The sequence below is a fragment of the Crocodylus siamensis genome, chromosome 6, assembly GCF_052110815.1.
Source record: "Crocodylus siamensis isolate JL-2025a chromosome 6, ASM5211081v1, whole genome shotgun sequence".
NCBI classification, from domain to species: domain Eukaryota; kingdom Metazoa; phylum Chordata; order Crocodylia; family Crocodylidae; genus Crocodylus; species Crocodylus siamensis.
The window spans coordinates 29,706,266-29,722,644 of NC_143400.1; the positions used below are offsets into that span (position 1 = coordinate 29,706,266).

The 16,379-nt window shown below is 61.5% G+C and overlaps 4 protein-coding genes across 6 annotated transcripts; 1 reads left to right on the top strand and 3 right to left on the bottom strand.

The window, feature by feature from the left end:
• Positions 1-216: 216 nt before the first annotated feature.
• Positions 217-1,441, bottom strand: RNF181 (ring finger protein 181). Of its 2 annotated transcripts, XM_090050823.1 has the most exons (5): positions 1,280-1,435; positions 1,053-1,186; positions 759-874; positions 529-603; positions 217-345 (listed from the first exon to the last, which is right to left on the bottom strand). In XM_090050823.1, the coding sequence occupies exons 1-5, from the start codon at positions 1,348-1,350 to the stop codon at positions 286-288; spliced, it is 456 nt and encodes a 151-aa protein (XP_089906949.1). In that variant the 5' UTR covers positions 1,351-1,435; the 3' UTR covers positions 217-285. The 2 variants fall into 2 exon arrangements, with proteins under 2 accessions (XP_089906949.1, XP_089906950.1); XM_090050824.1 differs by lacking the exon at positions 529-603 and having other exon boundaries at positions 1,280-1,441.
• A 507-nt stretch (positions 1,442-1,948) lies between these two features.
• VAMP5 (vesicle associated membrane protein 5) lies at positions 1,949-4,892 on the bottom strand. The gene is made up of 3 exons (XM_090050828.1): positions 4,566-4,892; positions 3,194-3,331; positions 1,949-2,919 (listed from the first exon to the last, which is right to left on the bottom strand). The coding sequence occupies exons 1-3, from the start codon at positions 4,566-4,568 to the stop codon at positions 2,707-2,709; spliced, it is 354 nt and encodes a 117-aa protein (XP_089906954.1). The 5' UTR covers positions 4,569-4,892; the 3' UTR covers positions 1,949-2,706.
• Positions 4,893-5,209: 317 nt separating this feature from the next.
• Positions 5,210-7,627, bottom strand: VAMP8 (vesicle associated membrane protein 8). Its single transcript, XM_090050827.1, has 3 exons — positions 7,333-7,627; positions 6,387-6,535; positions 5,210-6,018 (listed from the first exon to the last, which is right to left on the bottom strand). Exons 2-3 carry the CDS (start codon positions 6,525-6,527, stop codon positions 5,875-5,877), a joined length of 285 nt encoding a protein of 94 aa, XP_089906953.1. The 5' UTR covers positions 6,528-6,535; positions 7,333-7,627; the 3' UTR covers positions 5,210-5,874.
• Positions 7,628-7,716: 89 nt separating this feature from the next.
• Positions 7,717-16,150, top strand: GGCX (gamma-glutamyl carboxylase). 2 transcript variants are annotated; one of them, XM_090050789.1, is made up of 15 exons: positions 7,717-7,872; positions 8,088-8,309; positions 9,086-9,244; positions 9,596-9,761; positions 10,246-10,324; positions 10,817-10,923; positions 11,250-11,413; positions 11,579-11,820; positions 12,311-12,442; positions 12,675-12,826; positions 12,906-13,075; positions 14,247-14,377; positions 14,465-14,612; positions 14,696-14,900; positions 15,767-16,150. In XM_090050789.1, exons 1-15 carry the CDS (start codon positions 7,857-7,859, stop codon positions 15,903-15,905), a joined length of 2,232 nt encoding a protein of 743 aa, XP_089906915.1. In that variant the 5' UTR covers positions 7,717-7,856; the 3' UTR covers positions 15,906-16,150. The 2 variants fall into 2 exon arrangements, with proteins under 2 accessions (XP_089906915.1, XP_089906914.1); XM_090050788.1 differs by having other exon boundaries at positions 7,815-7,938.
• Positions 16,151-16,379: the final 229 nt, after the last annotated feature.

Below are 16,379 nucleotides of genomic sequence, written 5' to 3' on the forward strand. Positions count from 1 at the left end.
ACTATGCCAGGGAGCCTGCTTGTATGGGGAGGGGACAAGACCCTGAAGCCTGGTTGTTATGGGGGGGGTGGGCAGCAGAGACCTAGTTGCTATGGGCGGGACTATGGCAAGACAGAACCCTGAACCTGGCTGCTATGGGGTAGACAGAAGTCATGGCCATACCACCCTCCCACTCCCTGCCCCATTTGCCTGCCCAGGAATGACAGCATCCCCTGCTAGCTGACAGAGATGGGTTTAATGGGCACTGCTGGCTGCTGTCCCAGGGCTGTGCTGTGTCTTGTGCCGTCATGTGTACATAGCCCCATGCAGGTACTCCAGGCGGTGCTCCCGCTGCTGCTGGCGTACCTACAACACATCAGGTTGGGGTACTACAGTGCGCAGACTTCCCTACCCATGCCCACCAGTGCCTCCTGGCCCACTCCAGCCACTTAAACCACCATCCTGGCACCTGTCTGGGAGTGAGGGGCACTGGCACCTCCCTCCCCATTTAACCCCCCAGGGGCCTGATATCCCCCGTATCCCGCTCACCTTGTCCTTCTTGTACTCCTCATACTCTGGGTTGTCTGTGGGCAGCTCATGACGGCACAGGGGGCAGGAGTTGGTCTATGGGGGGCACATCAAGGGCTCTGTGCCAGTGCCAAGGGGGGCACAGCCTGGCTAGACCCTCCCCCATCCCCCTCCAGCTGCCCAGGGCTGGGTTACTGCTGGTGCCCTAAGAGCTGAGGGGCTGGGGGACACCCCACGGCCCTGGCACTCACCTTGCCCAGCCAGGGCAGGAGACAGGCCGAGTGAAATAGGTGTTCGCAGGGCATTTTCCGGGCACACTCGTCCTCCTCGAACTCCAGCAGGCATACGGGGCACTTGAGCCCCTTGTCTGGAGGCCCCAGAAGGGCAGGGAGAAGCCATCAGTCCCATCTTGCGCCCTCAAGCCCTGAAAAAATGCCCCTACCCTCCTCTACCGGACCCCTGGGTACCAGAGAACCTGGGCGGGGGGCAGCCCGGGCCGCCGGAGGTTTGGGAGGCACTACTGGGGGGAAGCTCGCAGCACGCACCAGCCTGGGCGGGGGTGACGCGTACGGCGGGCAGGTCCCGCACTACCCGGCACGCCGCGGGCGGAGGCAGGCGCTGGTCCCAGTCCGCAGCGTCCAGCGAGCTCAGGTCCAGCTCCTGGCCCTGGAACACAGCCCTGGAAAGGGGGGGCGGAAGATGTGTAAGGGGCGACCCCGATCCCGGTCAGGGCCCGGGGAACCGCCCCCGCCGAACTGGACCCCGCGCGGACCGGGCGAGCTGCAGCAGGGCGGGGCCGGGCGGGCCGGGCTCGCAGTCGTGCTCGTCGAAGTAGGACGCCATCGGGTCCGTCCCGTGCAACCACTTCCGGGTTCGGTTCTGGCCGTGAGTCCGCGGCGCCCTCGGGGCCCGGCCGGCAGCCAATAAGCTGGCAAGAAAGGCCCGCAGCAGCCAATTACCGCCCAGGGGGCGAGTCGAGCCGCCATTGGCTAGAGCCGGGGCACGTGTCATGAGTTCAGAGCCAATGAGAACACGCCCAAGGTAGCAGCGCTCATAGCACTGTCACGGGGAAGCTCGCAGCCCCGCGGCAGTGTTCTAGGGATGCTCCCAGATCTGGGACTTTGTTCTGGGGAAGTTCACAGCTCCAGGACACAGTTTTAGGGAGGCTCGCAGCCCCACAGCACTGTTTTGAGGAAGCTTGCAGCTCCACAGCACTGTTCTGGGGAAGCTCACAGCACTGGGGGATCCACCCCCCCCCCCAAGCAGGGCAGGGGAGGCAGAACCCAGCCCTTGCCCCCCACCTCCCAGACGCTCTCCTTTCCTGGCTGCCCAGAGGGGAAACTCTGACAGGAAATGGCACAGAGGCACTGACCAAGCCAGGAAAAGGACCCAGGCATCTGGGTGCTCTTTGCCCCTGGCCAGCATGACAGACAATGCCAGCTTAGAAAACTCCTTTTATTTGGTGCTGGGCTGTGGAGGGCAGCACGGAGTTGAGGGCACTGCTCTAATGAAGCTCACAGTACTAGGATCTCACGGCAGGGGGAGGGAAGTTAGGGTTAGGGTACTGTCTTGGGGAAGTTCACAGTGCTGAGATAGGGAAGCTGCCAGCCTTCATGGGGCCTGGGTGGGGAAACTGAGGCAGCACTAAGGGAGAACTGGCTGAGGCACTGGTAGGGTGAAGCTTGTAGTGTCAGGGCTCTGACCAAGCACTGCCAGGGCTGGTGGGGAAGCTTTTAGTCTTCAAAGGGCCCCAGGTGGAGAAACTGAACAAGCGAGGCCTCTGACCTAGGGCACTGCTGGGGGTAAGCTTACAGCACCAGGGTCCCGGCTCGGGCACTTTGTCTCGGGAGCACATATCGAGGCACTTCATTGGGGAATGTCACAGGCTTCAAGGGCCCTAGCTGGGGAAACTGAGGTACTGAGGCCTCCTAGTCAGGGCTCTCAGTGCCGGGGTCCTGACTGGGTGGTCTGAAGGCACTGCTGGGAGAAAGCTCACTTAAGAGGGCCCTGGCAGGGGAAACTGAGGCACCACAGGGGGGTGGAGGGAGGACTAAGCCAGGCACTGCTGGTAGGAAGCTGACAGTCCCCCCAAACCCCCTGGTCCTAGGTGGGTGGGGCCAATTTAGGAAGGGGGCATGGCATCTCCAAGCCCCACCCCCACCCGCAAAGTCCACACCAAACATGGTTGTATTTCAGAAGTCAGTTGCTGCCATTGATGGGGTCAGAGGCACGGACCTCGGCCTGCCCTGACACCTGCGTCCCAGCACTAGGCAGCGAGAGGGACAAGGCCACAGCCAGAATGATGACAACCAGGACACCCACCGCAACCCCAGCCAGCACCAGCCGCAGCTTCTTGTCTTCCCAGCGCTTCTTCTGGGCCAGCGTCTTGCTTGTCTTGCTGAAGGTGGTGGACTGTGGGCAGAGGCCAGAGGAGGTCATCAGCATGTGCAGCACTGCTGAGGGGAAGTTCACAGCCCTGGGACACTGTTCTGGGGAAGCTCATGGCATTGGGGCACTGTTGTGCAAAGTTCTCAGCACCCATTGAGGGGCCCCCAGGACAAGGACCATCCCAGCAGGGGACACTTCTGCTGCCTGCTGCCCGCCGCCAGAGCTTGGCTCTTATGTGTCCTAAGCCCTATATGGCAGAAGGTGATTCTTCTTACGGATCCCCCCCCAGCCCCAGTACCATGTCCAGCAGCTCTTCAGCCCGGCTGTCCAGATCCTGGAGCTTCCCCTCACGGTCCAGCACCTTGGAGTAGTTGTCCAGCATGATCTGAGTCACCTCCTCTGCCTCCTGCTGGCACTGGGTCACCTTGTTCTCCCCCTGTGGGCAAGAAGGGGTTAATACCTCCCAGGGCATTACTGGGGGAAGCTTGCAACCCCCAGGGGAGCTCTATCTGGGTCAAACCTCCCTGGGGCACAGGCCTGGCCTTGGCACCCCAAGGGGTCCCAGTTTTGCAAGCTTCCCCTCAGCAATCCCCTGAGGCTGTGACTCAGTTTCCCCTGTGGTCCATTCACCCTCCAGCTTTAAGCTGGGGCTGGAAGAATCCCCCCCGGGCAGGGAGGCCGGAGCCAGCGGATGTCTCCTGCCGTCAGGAGGAAGGGGTGTGTGGCGCCAGTGCATCCGGCCTGGTGGGGGGCGGGGGGCTGAGCACAGAACCAGGCGTCTGAGAGCACATGAGCGTACACACATACACGCAAACACATGCATGCAGAACCCAGGCACCTGGGACAGGTGCACGTGCGCACACAAACCCAGGCATTCGGGACACACAGGCACAGAACCCAGGTGTCCCGCACATGGACATGTATACACACTCACAGAATTCAGGTGCCCTACACACTGAAACCAAGGCATTCAGGACACACAGAATACAGGGGTCCTGTATCCCAGAATTGAGGCATCTGGGACACACACACACACATGCACCCACCCCCTAACCTTGCACCTACACAAGCCTGGTGCAGGCGCCCTGGTGGCTACACCCAGCGGCCCTCGCCCCCCCCACCTTTGGGGGTGGCACCAGGCTGGAAAACCTCAGCCCTAGTTGGTGGCGGCACAAGAAGGATCCTCTTACCCGGCCCAAGGTTAAAGCCAAGGACTCAAGGAAAGGCTGGAAAATCCTGGGAGCTGCCCCCCCACCCGCCACTGGTGAAACTGAGTTGCAGACTGGCCCCAGTCCAGATTAGACCCCTGCAGATGCCCATCCCCCAGAATCACCAGGTCTCACTTCTTTGCCCCCCAGCCCCGCCCAAGCACCTGGCATGGGGGTGGAGGGTATCAAGGTATCGGCTCCCGGCCCCCCCCAAGATGAATCCGGATTAAAACTCCCAGTGCAGACACCTCCAGGGCCGGGGCAAGGGGGCGGCCGAGTCTCCAGCTGCATTCCTCCAGGGGCCTGCCGGCGGGGGAGGGGTGCTGAGGGGCACAGGGCCCCGCCGGAGCGCCCCCGCCCGGCCTCGCTCCAGGCGCCGCCGCTTCCGGCGGATCGAAACTAAAAGCAGCGCCGAGCCCCGGCCCCCGCCCAACCTCCCGGCCCCCGGCCCGGCCGGCTCACCATGCTCCCGGCGCGGTCCCCCGCAGGCTCCGGGCGCAGGAGTGCCCCCGCCCTGCCTCCTGCACCCGGACTGACTCCGGAGTAACCCCGGGGCCGCCGCGCCCCGCCCGCGAGACACAGCGGGGCGGAGCCTGGTTCTGCCCCGCCCCCGCGTTTACACCGGATCCTAACAACGCCCCGGGGCAGCCGCAGGGCTGGACCCGCGCTGTTAACTCTGGACCGCGGAGCGTCGGGGCCAGGAGCCAGGCGCCAGGGCGCAGTCCTGAGGGAGCGGCACGCGCCATCTACCCCAGGCCTGGGCTCTACTGAGGCCTTGACTGTGCGTGTCGAGTCAGGCACCTAAAGATGGCAGGCGCTGTGCAGGGTGGTGCTAGCGCAGGATGCTGGCGGGGGTTTCCACCACAGCTGGCACCAAGAGCCCTTGCCAGCGCTGCCCCCCTCCCTCCGCATCCTGTGACCCAAAGCCAGCTGCTGGGGGGGCAGGGGGGAATCCCAGACACTGTGCCCATTGTCTGCCCTGACTGCCTGGCAGGGCCCTGCACCAGCGCTGCCAGGAGCCCTGGTAGCAGGGCTTTTATCCCCAAACCTGGGTTTACTGCCCCTGCCTCAGTTTCCCCACCCACAGGGACACAGCAGACACAGCCTTTGACTCCACTGGTTTATTGGCTGGGGGCATATAAATACAGTGGCATATAAAATACCCCCACATCCCTAGCAGCCCCCCCTCAGGCAGATTGGGGGAGGGGTCTGGGGTAACAGGACCCCCTCCCCCCCTGCACTTAATAAATTCCCAAGGACAGAGGGGACCCCAAGCAGAGCCTGTCCCCTCCCTTATTAAAAAGGCACAGAGTGAATTTCTCCACCCCCCTACCAGCCTGGGAACCCCAACCCACAATACCCCCCCAAATTTCAAATCCCAATTCCCCCCCTCAGCCAGGAGGGGGCAATTCCACCCCAGTATGCCAAGGCTGGGGCAATTCTAGCCCTTCAATACCCACTAAGCAAGGAAGGGGCAATTCTAGTTTCCCAATTGCCCCAATTTGGGGGTAGTTCAGCCCCACATTGCCCCTCCCGCAGGGCTACGGCAATTCCAGAACCCCAATACCCCAAGGCTGGGGCACTTCTACCCCCATCCCTCCTCTAAGCCATGGAGGAGCGATTCCAGGCCCCCAAAACCCCCAAGCTGGGGCAATTCCCACCCCCCAGTACCTCCCCCACCAATTCCAGCCACCCACTTGACCCAGTTGGGGGGGGAGGGTATTTCAGCCCCCAATATCCCTCCCAGCCCAGGGGTGGGGCCTGGGGGGGCCTAGGTGGGGATGACGCCAGTAGCAAAGAGGATGATGAGGATGAGGATGATGGCAACGATGAGGCTGATGATAACCATGGTCTTGATGTTCTTCCACCAGTACTTGCGTGCCACCTTCTGCGATGTTGTCTTGAAGTGCTCCGACTGTGGGGTGCACAGGGAGTTAGGGACTCGTGGGGGGAGATCTGACTGGGGGGTGGAGTAGCTGTCTGTGAGCTGCCATCACTGGGCTTCAGAGTTAAAGCCTCTCAGCATATTCTGGGCCTGTAGCATCTGCCCTGTATGTAGAGCCCCCCCAGGGGACCCATAGTCTCCTAGGATCCCCAAGATGCCCACAGCCCCCAATATCCCGTCACAGGATATGGGTACAAGTCCCCTGCCCAGCAGCTCCCCTAGCCGGGCTGTGGCTAAAGCTTGCAACTGCTCCCAGGGTGGGACTGGGGGCTTCTGTGGAGGCTGGGAGCTGAGAGGCGGTTGTGGCACTGAGACCCCCCAGACCCCTCTGGACTCACGGTGGCCTCAAGGTCCTCAGTCTTGTTGCGCAGGTGGTCCAGGTTCTCACCGCGGGCCAGGATCCGCTCTACGTTCTGCGTCATGATGCTCTTGACACCCTCCACCTCGCTCTGCAGGTCCCGCACATGGTCTGATGCCATCCTGTCACCTGCCACATGGGCACCAAGGGTTAACTCACACTGGGAGAAGGGGGACCTCCAATCCCGCCCCCCCCCCCGGCCCTGCTCTAGATGCTGGGGGACAGGACTGAGGCAGCAGAGTCTTGCCACCCTGGGACTCTTGATCACTAGGGCACTGCTGCCTGCTGGGCTGGGGAAAGAACCCAGGCATCCAGGTGCCACTTACCTCTAACCACTATGAGCTCACTGCCACAGGGCTGGGGAGGAAACCCTGGCATCCGGGGATCTAACCACCAGGACCTCGCTGCCCACAGAGCTAAGGAGGGCTGTTCCCATGGAGATCAGAAGCAGGCCCCCCTTGCTACTCAGCCTTGGTTCCGGGCTCCACTGCCCACCCCACCGTGGGCAGGGTCTGGGCTGTAATCCACCCCCCTCCCCCCGCACAGGGGAAACTGAGGCTGGAAAGTCACGGGGCGGGGCGGGAAGAACCCAGGTGTCCTGCCACCACCACCCAGCCCGGGGCAAGGCCATGTCCCAGCAGGTCCTAGAGCGAGGGGCATCAGGCAGGGAGCCGGGCGCCGGGCCGGGAGGGGAGCTGCAGGTCGGGAGCGAGAGCACCGGGCAACTGCCACATCCCACTTGCGGTGGGGCCGTTGAGCCTCGGACTTCCCTTTTGGGTGGGGGGGGAGCTCGGACGCCTGGGTCCCTCCACAGATCTGGGAGCTCACGGGGGGCGGTAGTCATGGGGGGGCGCCCGGGTTCTCCCCCCAACTCCGAGCGGCTCGGACACCTGGGTCCCCGGTCCCCTGGCCCAGCCCCCGCTCACCGACCCCGCCGGGGTCCCGCCGCTTCCTGGTGCCGGAGCTCGGGGCGAGCTGCGAGCTTCCTGCTCCCGCCCAGCCCCGCCCCGGCAGGTGCCGGCACCTCCCTCGCGGTTTAAAGCTCTACAGCGCCGAGCACCGGGGCGGGAGTGAGGGACACCGGGGGGGGCAAGCCAGGAGTGAGGGGCACTGGCAGGAGAGAACCCAGGCGTCCGGGCTCCGCCCCGCTCTAACCACTGCCCCCCGCTGCCGAGCTTTCCCCTTGCGGGGCTCTGCAGGCCTCACGGCGCCGCCAGGGAGCGCCCCCTCGCCCTCATTGGACATGCGCAGAAGGCTGCCTGGGGAAGGGATGAGGGTTTCCAGGTGCCGCCGGAAAGCGCCAGCCCCGTTCTTGCGACACCTGACGCCGCCGTGTTTGGCGACCGCCGTTGGTGACGTGTCCGCGGCGGAGCGGAGCTGAGGGAAGAGGGCGGGGCGCGGTGTCTCTCAGTAACGGGGGAGGGGCGGGGCCTGGCAACGTCACTCGGCCATGGAATGCCCTCCAGGTACCCGGTTCGGTTCCCCGCCTGGGGCCCTCGGACGCCTGGGTTCTGTGGAGTCACGTGACGGAGGTTGGGGTCGGGCTTCTTTCCCTCCCTTGGCGCTGCCTGGGGAGCCCCGGCGCTGATCCCGAGGGGTTCCAGGGCAGGGGTTGCGGGGGGCGGAGACTACGTGTCGAGAGTGAGGGGCAGCGACCCCACCCTGACCTCCCGCCCCGCAGCTGTCCTGATGCAGGAGCCGCCCCCCCGCCGGAGCTCGCGTGCCGGGCCCCTGTCGGGCCCGGGGGTTGAGGCGCCGGCGGGATCCCCCCAGGACGGGCCGAGCCGCACCCGGCGCCTGCTGGGCTTCGACTGGTGGGAGCTGAGCAGCTGGACCCGCCTCGCCTGCCTCCTCAACCGGCCCACGGACCCAGCCTCCCTGGCTGCCTTCCGCTTCCTCTTCGGTGCGTGGAAAACTGAGGCGGGGCAGGCAGACAGGGACCCGGGAGTCCAGGGCCAGACTGTGGGGTGGGTCTCTGTCCCATCGTGGCCCCCGTAGGCCTGGGCTGCACTGCTGGACATGTGGGCAGCCCCCCTCAGCAGGGAAACTGAGACATGAGGCCTGCTGGAGACCCAGAAGTCTGGGGGCCAGATATGGGACATATGCATTCCTCTCCTGCCATCCCATGCTGTACATGCCAGGTTGCAGTGCTGGGCATGTACAGCATCACTCTTTGGGCAGCTCGCTTCAGGGAAACTGAGGCAGAGAACCCAGAAGTCCTGGCCCCTCCCCCTTGGGCCTGACAGGGGTTCCAGGCTGGGGCAGGGGACTCCTGGGTTTTTCCTAACCTCCTCCCCCTGGTGTTGTCCAGTTGCAGGGGAGGAGCCCTGTTGCAACACTTATCAGCAGGGGAGGGATGACCTTTGACCTGGCCTTGGGTGAGGGGAATGATAGCGCCCACCCAGCTGCCCCTCCTTCTCCCAGATCCCAGGCATCTAGGCACCCACCCTGCCTCCCAGCTCCAGCACTGCCCCCCCCACTCTACCTGCCTCAGTTTCCCCACATTTAGCCCTGCCCCTGGCACACCTAGGCCCCAATTTCCCTACCTCCAGCCCCACTCCTGCCCTGCCTCAGTTTCCTCACCCTCATCCCTGTCCCCCAGCTGGGGATGGAGCCATGGTGGGGGGCAGCCCCGAGCTCTCCCACTCCCCTGACCCGTGTGCCCCCTCTTCCCACCAGGGCTGTTGATGGCACTGGACATTCCACAAGAGCGGGGGCTGGGCTATCTGGACCACAAGTACCTGGATGGACTGGAGGTCTGCCGCTTCCCTCTCTTCGACAGCCTGGTTCCCCTGCCCCTTGACTGGATGTACCTGCTCTACCTGCTCATGCTCCTGGGTGAGGGGGCAGGGCTCAGACAGGGGGCAGGGCTGGGGCCAAGAGCCCCCAGGGGCAGGAAACAACCCCCACCTCCAAAACCTGGGCCCTGGGGGAGGGAGGCAGGCAGGATGCCCAAGTTCTGTCCCTGTCTCAGTTTCTCCTCCTGCCAGCCCTGCTGCACAAGGGGTTTGGCAGCCACGACTTTCCTCCCAGGCACTGTAGAGCCAGGATGCCTGGGCTCCTTACTTGACATGGGAGGGAAGCGGGGGTCTAGCGGGGCCTGAGAGCCCGGACACTTGGGTTTCCCACCCCGCCCACTGAGCCGAGGTGCTGTGCCGGTGCTGGGGTCCTGGAACTATGTGCCCACAGGCGCCCTGGGTGTGATGCTGGGTTGTGCCTACCGCCTGAGCTGCCTGCTCTTCTTGCTGCCCTACTGGTATGTCTTCCTGCTGGACAAGACCACCTGGAACAACCACTCCTACCTCTATGGCCTGCTGGCCTTCCAGCTCAGCCTGCTGAGCGCCCAACGCTGCTGGTAGGGCTGGGCTGGGCTGGGGCGGGGCTTCTAGGGAGCTGGGTCAATGGGGGCAGGAGCATTCAAGAAGGAGCAGCTGGGGATGTGGCCCCTGGGTGGGGTGGAGGCATTGCCAAAGGCACAGGCCTTGTGTGCGTGGAGGGAGCAGGGTACAGGCCTGTTGGGGAAGGAGCAGGCAAAGGGGCAGATGATGGAGGAGGAGGAGCCTGGGGGTGTGGCCAGAGGTGGGTGGGGCCCCATGGTGGGTGGGGCTGCAGGGAACAGAGCCTACCCAGGCTCCACCCCCACTGCCTTCACCAACAGGACTCCTGGGTTCCCTCCTAGGAGGGCTAGTGTGGGGGAGGAAGGGGTGGTGGTGCTGGAAGCCTGGGTTCTCTCCCAGCTCTGGGACAGAATCAGGGCTTGCTGGTTATAGCAGGAGGCTAGGAGCCCGGAAACCTGGGTTCTTTCCCTCTTGGAAAGACTGTGCCCCCACCACCCCCAGGTCCATTGATGGGCTCCTAAACCCCCAGAAGCGCAACACCCCAGTGCCCCTGTGGAACTACACACTGCTGCGGGCACAGGTAGTGGGGGTCCCAGGGGCATGCCAGACACCTGGGTTCCATCTCTGGGGCATGGACTCCAATGGGTTGGGGCTGGGCAAATGGGGTGCTCAGAGCCTGGGTTCTATGCTTCTGGGCACCCCTACTTCAGGTTTGCCTGCCTTTGAGACCCACCAGCCCTGGGTCTGGCAGAGCAGGGCTGTGGCTGTTGGATGCTTGGGTTCTTCCCTTGTTCCGGGAGAAGACTGGGTTAGAGGAGGAGGCCTGAGAACCAGGACACTTGGGTTCCCTTCCTCGCACACCTGTGGGAGGTGGGGGTGTCTGATGGGTTGGGGCTAGTTGAGGGGGTGCCCAAAGCCAGGACAGCTGGATTCCATCCCTCCACCGCTCTCCTGTTTCAGTTTCCACCCCTTCAGGGGCCCCCTCCTGGCAGGTGCTCCCCTCTTCAGGGCCCACCTGCCTGCCTCAGTTTCCCTAGCTCCTGCCAATACTTACCCATCACCTCCCCTGCAGATCTTCATTGTCTATTTCATTGCGGGCATCAAGAAGCTGGATGCTGATTGGGTGGGCGGCTATTCCATGGGTTCTCTGGCTCGCCATTGGCTCTTCAGCCCCTTTCGGTGAGTGGGGAAGGAGGGGCAAATCCCAGGGTTTAGGGTCACTCTGGGCCCAGCCTTTTCCAGCCTCCCTGCCCTGCAGTTCTGCCTTTGGCACCAGGGACTGCCATTTGCCTCCTAGGTACCCGCTCTGGAAGTGGATTCGATGTCAGGAGGTGGGAGGGGCTCAGGGGTTTCCCCAGTCCAAGCTGGGGGTGGGAGGGTTCCTCACGGAAACAGGATGATGTCCTGACAAATGACTCCAGAGTTGGGGGCTGCAGGTAGCAGGGGAGTTAGGGGAGATCAGGGGCATTTTGAGGGGGTCCCTCAGCCCTCTTCCCGCCCCTCAGGCTGGTGCTGTCAGAGGAGATGACAAGCCTGCTGGTGGTACATGGCGGGGGCCTGGTCCTGGATCTGTCAGCCGGCTTCCTGCTCTTCTTTGATGTCACCCGGCCTGTGGCCCTCATCTTTGTCACTTATTTCCACTGCATGAACTCCCAGCTCTTCAGCATCGGTGAGCACAGGCAGGGGACCCAGGCATCTGTCCCCCTCAAATCCTTCACGTCCTGCTCCCATTCTGGCTGCTAACCCACTTCCCCCTTCAAGCCCCCTAGGCCCAGTAGCGTGGAACCCAAGCATCTGACTGACCCCCCCCCTCCCCCCACTCCTGTCCTGGCAGGCATGTTCCCCTATGTGATGATGGCTGCCAGTCCACTGTTCTGCCACCCAGCCTGGCCACGCTGCCTGGCTGCCAGGGTGCCCATTTGCCTGCGCTGGGCCTTGCCCTCCCTGGAGTCCCCGGAACCCAGCCCCCAGAATCAGAGCCGGGGGCTGAGGTTGCGACAGCACCTTGGGGCTGCCTTCACTCTGCTTTACGTGCTGGAGCAGCTATTCCTGCCCTACTCCCACTTCATCACCCAGGTGAGGCACTGCAAGGCATGCTGGGAAATGGGGCTGGGGGGCCTGGAACAAGGCATGCTGGGAAATGCCAGAGTCTGAACCCTACAACCAACTTCTCCCAGACCCTGCCCCTAGCCCTAGTTCAGCTTGATCACCAGCAGTTCCTCTCTCTTCTCCTGCTAGGACACCTCTGTCCAAGGCTTCCTGGTGCCAGGCTTATATAGCCTGGTGGCATTGTCTACCTTAAAGGCACAGGCACCCCTTTTTCTCTCTTCCTCTGTAACACAGCCAGGGGCTTGTGATTCAAAGTCATGCAGCAAAGGGGTGTGGGTAGTACAGGGAGGCAGGTCTGGCAGTGCAGAGTAAAGGATTGTGGGTACTGCTATGGGATTGCCTAATGCAGGGCAGCATGGTTGCCCCCCTGCCAAATGTCCCCTGCAGTGGAGAGCTTAGGGGTGGAGTCACCCCAGGCCCAACTCCCTTGCTGACCCTGCCCTCTGCTCCCCCCCAGGGCTATAACAACTGGACCAATGGGCTGTATGGCTACTCGTGGGACATGATGGTTCACTCCCGCTCCCATCAGCATGTGAAAATCACCTACCGTGATGGCCTCACAGGCGAGGTCGGTTACCTCAAGCCAGGGGTAAGTGCAAACCCATGTTCACTCTGGCCCCTAATGACCACCGAGCCTTTCCATTGGGGAAACTGAGGCAGGGAGCACAGTGGTGAAGCCAGGCCTGTGGAGAGACAAGAATTGGGTGGTGGATGGTGACCCCCATCCCAGGACACGAGGCCCTTTGGCATGTGGACCCTGCTTGCTCCACTAAGCTGTGTTCCTTCTGGTCCCTAATGACTACCCATGAACACTGGGACAGGTATTTACCCAGAGCCGCCGCTGGAAGGACCACGCTGACATGCTGAAGCAGTACGCCACCTGCCTCAGTGAGCGCCTAGCCTCCTACAACGTGTCCCAGCCACACATCTACTTTGATGTTTGGGTGTCCATCAATGATCGTTTTCAGCAGCGGTGAGCAGAGGGTGGGGGCAAAAGGCAGACATTGAGGCTTAAGGCCCTCACTCACACCCCCCCTGCCTGGCCCTGCCAGCCTCTTTGACCCACAGGTGGACATCGTGAGGGCTGAGTGGTCGCCTTTCCGGCCCACGCCGTGGCTGCAGCCACTGCTTGTGGATCTGTCACCCTGGCGCACCCGGCTGCAGGAGATTGAGGGATCCCTGGACAACCACACTGAGGTGGTCTTCATTGCTGACTTTCCAGGTAGCCATGGGGTAACCTGGGGTGGCTGTGTAATAGCTGGGGCTGGGCACAGATTGACCCCAGGGCTTCTCCCAACCTCACTAGGGGTCACAGGGCTGGGCCCAGCCTGGGCAAGGAGGGGCAGGGGTGGATACCATGGCTGGCACTGGACCCCTCTCAGCTGCCAGGTATAGTACCAGGTTGTTATCTAGAGACAGTGGGTCCCCCCTCACCTCTACAATCCATACCCCAACCCCCTCTATTGCCCCCACTACTTACTTCCTTCATTACTCCTACACAGAAGGAAGGTCATTTATATGTAGGGTTCAGATGTGCCAGGGCAAGTTGGTGTCTTGCTGTCAGCCAAGGTGGTGCAGTGATATTCTGTTGCTCCTTCATACTGGAGCACTAAGCTCACTTATCATAGGCCACATCTGCCCAGGACATTAAGTCCAGCCCAGTAGACTGTATCTGCTGCATACTGTAGTCAGTGTAGTGGAGTTGGGATGGCCAGCCTTCCTACTTCCTCTTTCAGATTCACTATACAGAACTCTGTTAGACACTTGGTTGTTGTCTGTATGTATGACATGGCTGACCCAGGTCATTTGATTTTGTGCTAGCATAGCTTTCACCAGTCATAGTACAGCACTGTTGATGATTTTGTCAGACCATTTAAAACCCGCTATACTGCATAGGTGGTGTTGTTGCAGGTAGTTATGTTTTTTGATATGGCAATGATGGAGGGGGCAGGTCTGTTAACATGTATAGAAGACAGAGGACAACAGTTGTGTAAACTTGGCATTTTGTAGACACTTTGACAAAGAAAAGACTGCGGCCAAGCTGGGGGGTGCTCAATGATAGTGTCCTCAGCAATTGTGTTACGTAGGTAGCAAAAGGATTTGATGTTGGTTAATTGGCTGCCATTGTTTTATTTGTGGTGGTGATAGGTTTCTGCTACTACCCACTTTTACTCTCTTACACCTGTATTACCCCCTACCCCCTCCAACCTCCTCTATTACCCCTGCTACCCACTTCATGACTCCCTCAATTATTCCCTATTACCCTTGCTATCTTCTATTACCGTCCCATTATCCCTCCTACCTCCTCTATTTATTCCAACTACCCACTTCATTACCCCTTCTACTTCCTTCACTACTTTCCCTAACCCACCCTGTTACCTCCAACCCCCAAGGCTTGCACCTGGAGAACTTTGTGAGTGAGGACCTAGGCAACACAAGCCTACAGCTGCTGCAGGGGGAAGTAGTTGTGGAGATCGTGGCCGAGGGCCGCAACCACACACTCTTCCAGGGTGACCAGCTCCAGGTGAGGCTGTGGGGGGCTGGGAGGCAGGAAAGGGGTGGTGGGGTAAGCCTATGGACCACCCCCCCTTACCTGGCTAGTGTCCCCTAGCTGCCAGCAGGTGCCTACCACAAAGTGCACACAGTGTCTTCAGAGCCCTCGTGCTACATGTACATCTACATCAACACCACAGACGTGGCCCTGGAGTGCAACCTCACCCGGCTGCAGGAGCTGCATGACCGTGTGCAAAACGGCTCTGGTGAGTCTGGGCACCATGCCTACCTGTACTTACCCAGCACCAGCAACCCTTACCTGACCCCTTGATCCTGCTTTGGCCCTCAGAGGTGGAGCCGTTGCCACCTGAGCTGCAGGCACTGCTGAGCAGCACCGAAGGGGAAGGGGAGGTAGCACCTGGCACAGACCCACTGGTCAGGACCTTCCTGCACCGGCAGCGCCGCCTGGAGGAGCTGCAGCGCCGGCGCCTTGAGCCCCTGGGCCAGCGCCTGGTACGATTTGTCACCCGCAAGTACTTCCTCTTCCGCCGCAGGTGAGACATGCCCCATCCCCAGGGCCACAGTTCCTCCCACTGTACTGCATCTTAATCCAGCCCTTGTGCCAACTAGGCTATGCCCCTTTCATAGCCATGCCCCCAGGGCCACACCCTTTCCCATCCATAGGTGATGCATGCCTCCTGAAACTGGGGGAGGATGCATACAGCAACTGCACACAGGCAGCGATCCAGGCTGAGTGGGGACCATCTGCAGGTGGCCATGGCAGCAGGGGTACCCCTAGGGCCAGATGCTGAGCCTGGAAGTGCCAATGGCAGTTGGGGGGTCGGGGGGGGAAATCAGTGCTCTGCCTGCCCCCCCCCCATCACCTAAGTTGAGAGCACTTGCTTTTGGGGGGGGGCACCCCTACACATTGCCTAAGTTTCCCTTAGTCAAGTCCCATATGCAAATCAGCCCATGCCCCATCCCTTCTGTAGCTATGCCTCCAGGGGCATAGCTCTTCCCAACAAGCCATCTCTCCCGACTCTTTTGCAGGCATGCCCATTTTAAGGCCCCTTCCCCTCCTAAACTCTTCCCACAGACACTTCCATGCAGAATCAAGTCCTGCCTCCTCTTCCAGCCACACCCTCAAGTTTTTATAGCTCCTCGTATCACACTAAGCTCCCAATAAGGCCTCTGTATTATCACCCCCTCCCTCCTTCTCTGGAGGCAGTCCTGCCCCCAAGGCTACAGCTTCTCCCACTGGGTCACACCCCCATCCTCATGGCCAGTCCCTTCCTTAACCAGGCTTGTCAGGTGCTGGCCACACCCCTTGCTGCACCACAGGTGTCCCCAATGTAGCCATTCCCCCCCCCCCCCTTCCTGGGCATGGGAGGAATCCATCTCCATACCTGTGCCCCAACAGCCTGTTGATGACCCTGATCTCAGTGAGGAACCTGGTATTGGGGCGCCCCCCGCTGGAGCAGCTGGCACAGGAGGTGGCCTACGCCAACATGCAGGAGCCTGGTGCTCGGCCCCAGCCCCACAAGCACAGTGAGCTGTGAGCTACAGGGAACCCAGGCATCCAAGGAGTGGTTCACACTGTGCCCATGCAGCCAGGGGCAGCCCAGACACCCGAGTTCTTTTCAGTGTCTTGGGAAGGCTGTGGTGGGGCTGGGTGCCAGGACTGCCTCAGAGGAAGGGTCAGCTTTCTGAGGGTGCTAGAACCTCCCCCTGCCCTTCACTGCAGGGGGACCACTAATCACTTTATAAGGGGTTTTCAGCCTCTCCAATAAACCTTTGTTTCTAACCTGGTGCCATGCTCTCTGTCTCTGGGGTGGAGCCCAGTCATGACAGTTTCCCCATTGGCTCTCTACTCTGAGGGCAGCTGAAGGAGGGCATCTAGGACAGCATGTCACTTGGCCAATGGACACAGAGCATCTACAGCAGCAGACTCCCTGCAGTTAGGGTTTGTGGGGTGGGGGTGGGGGAACAACAACACAATTCCTACCTGGGCATTGGGTGAACAGCTGTGGGGA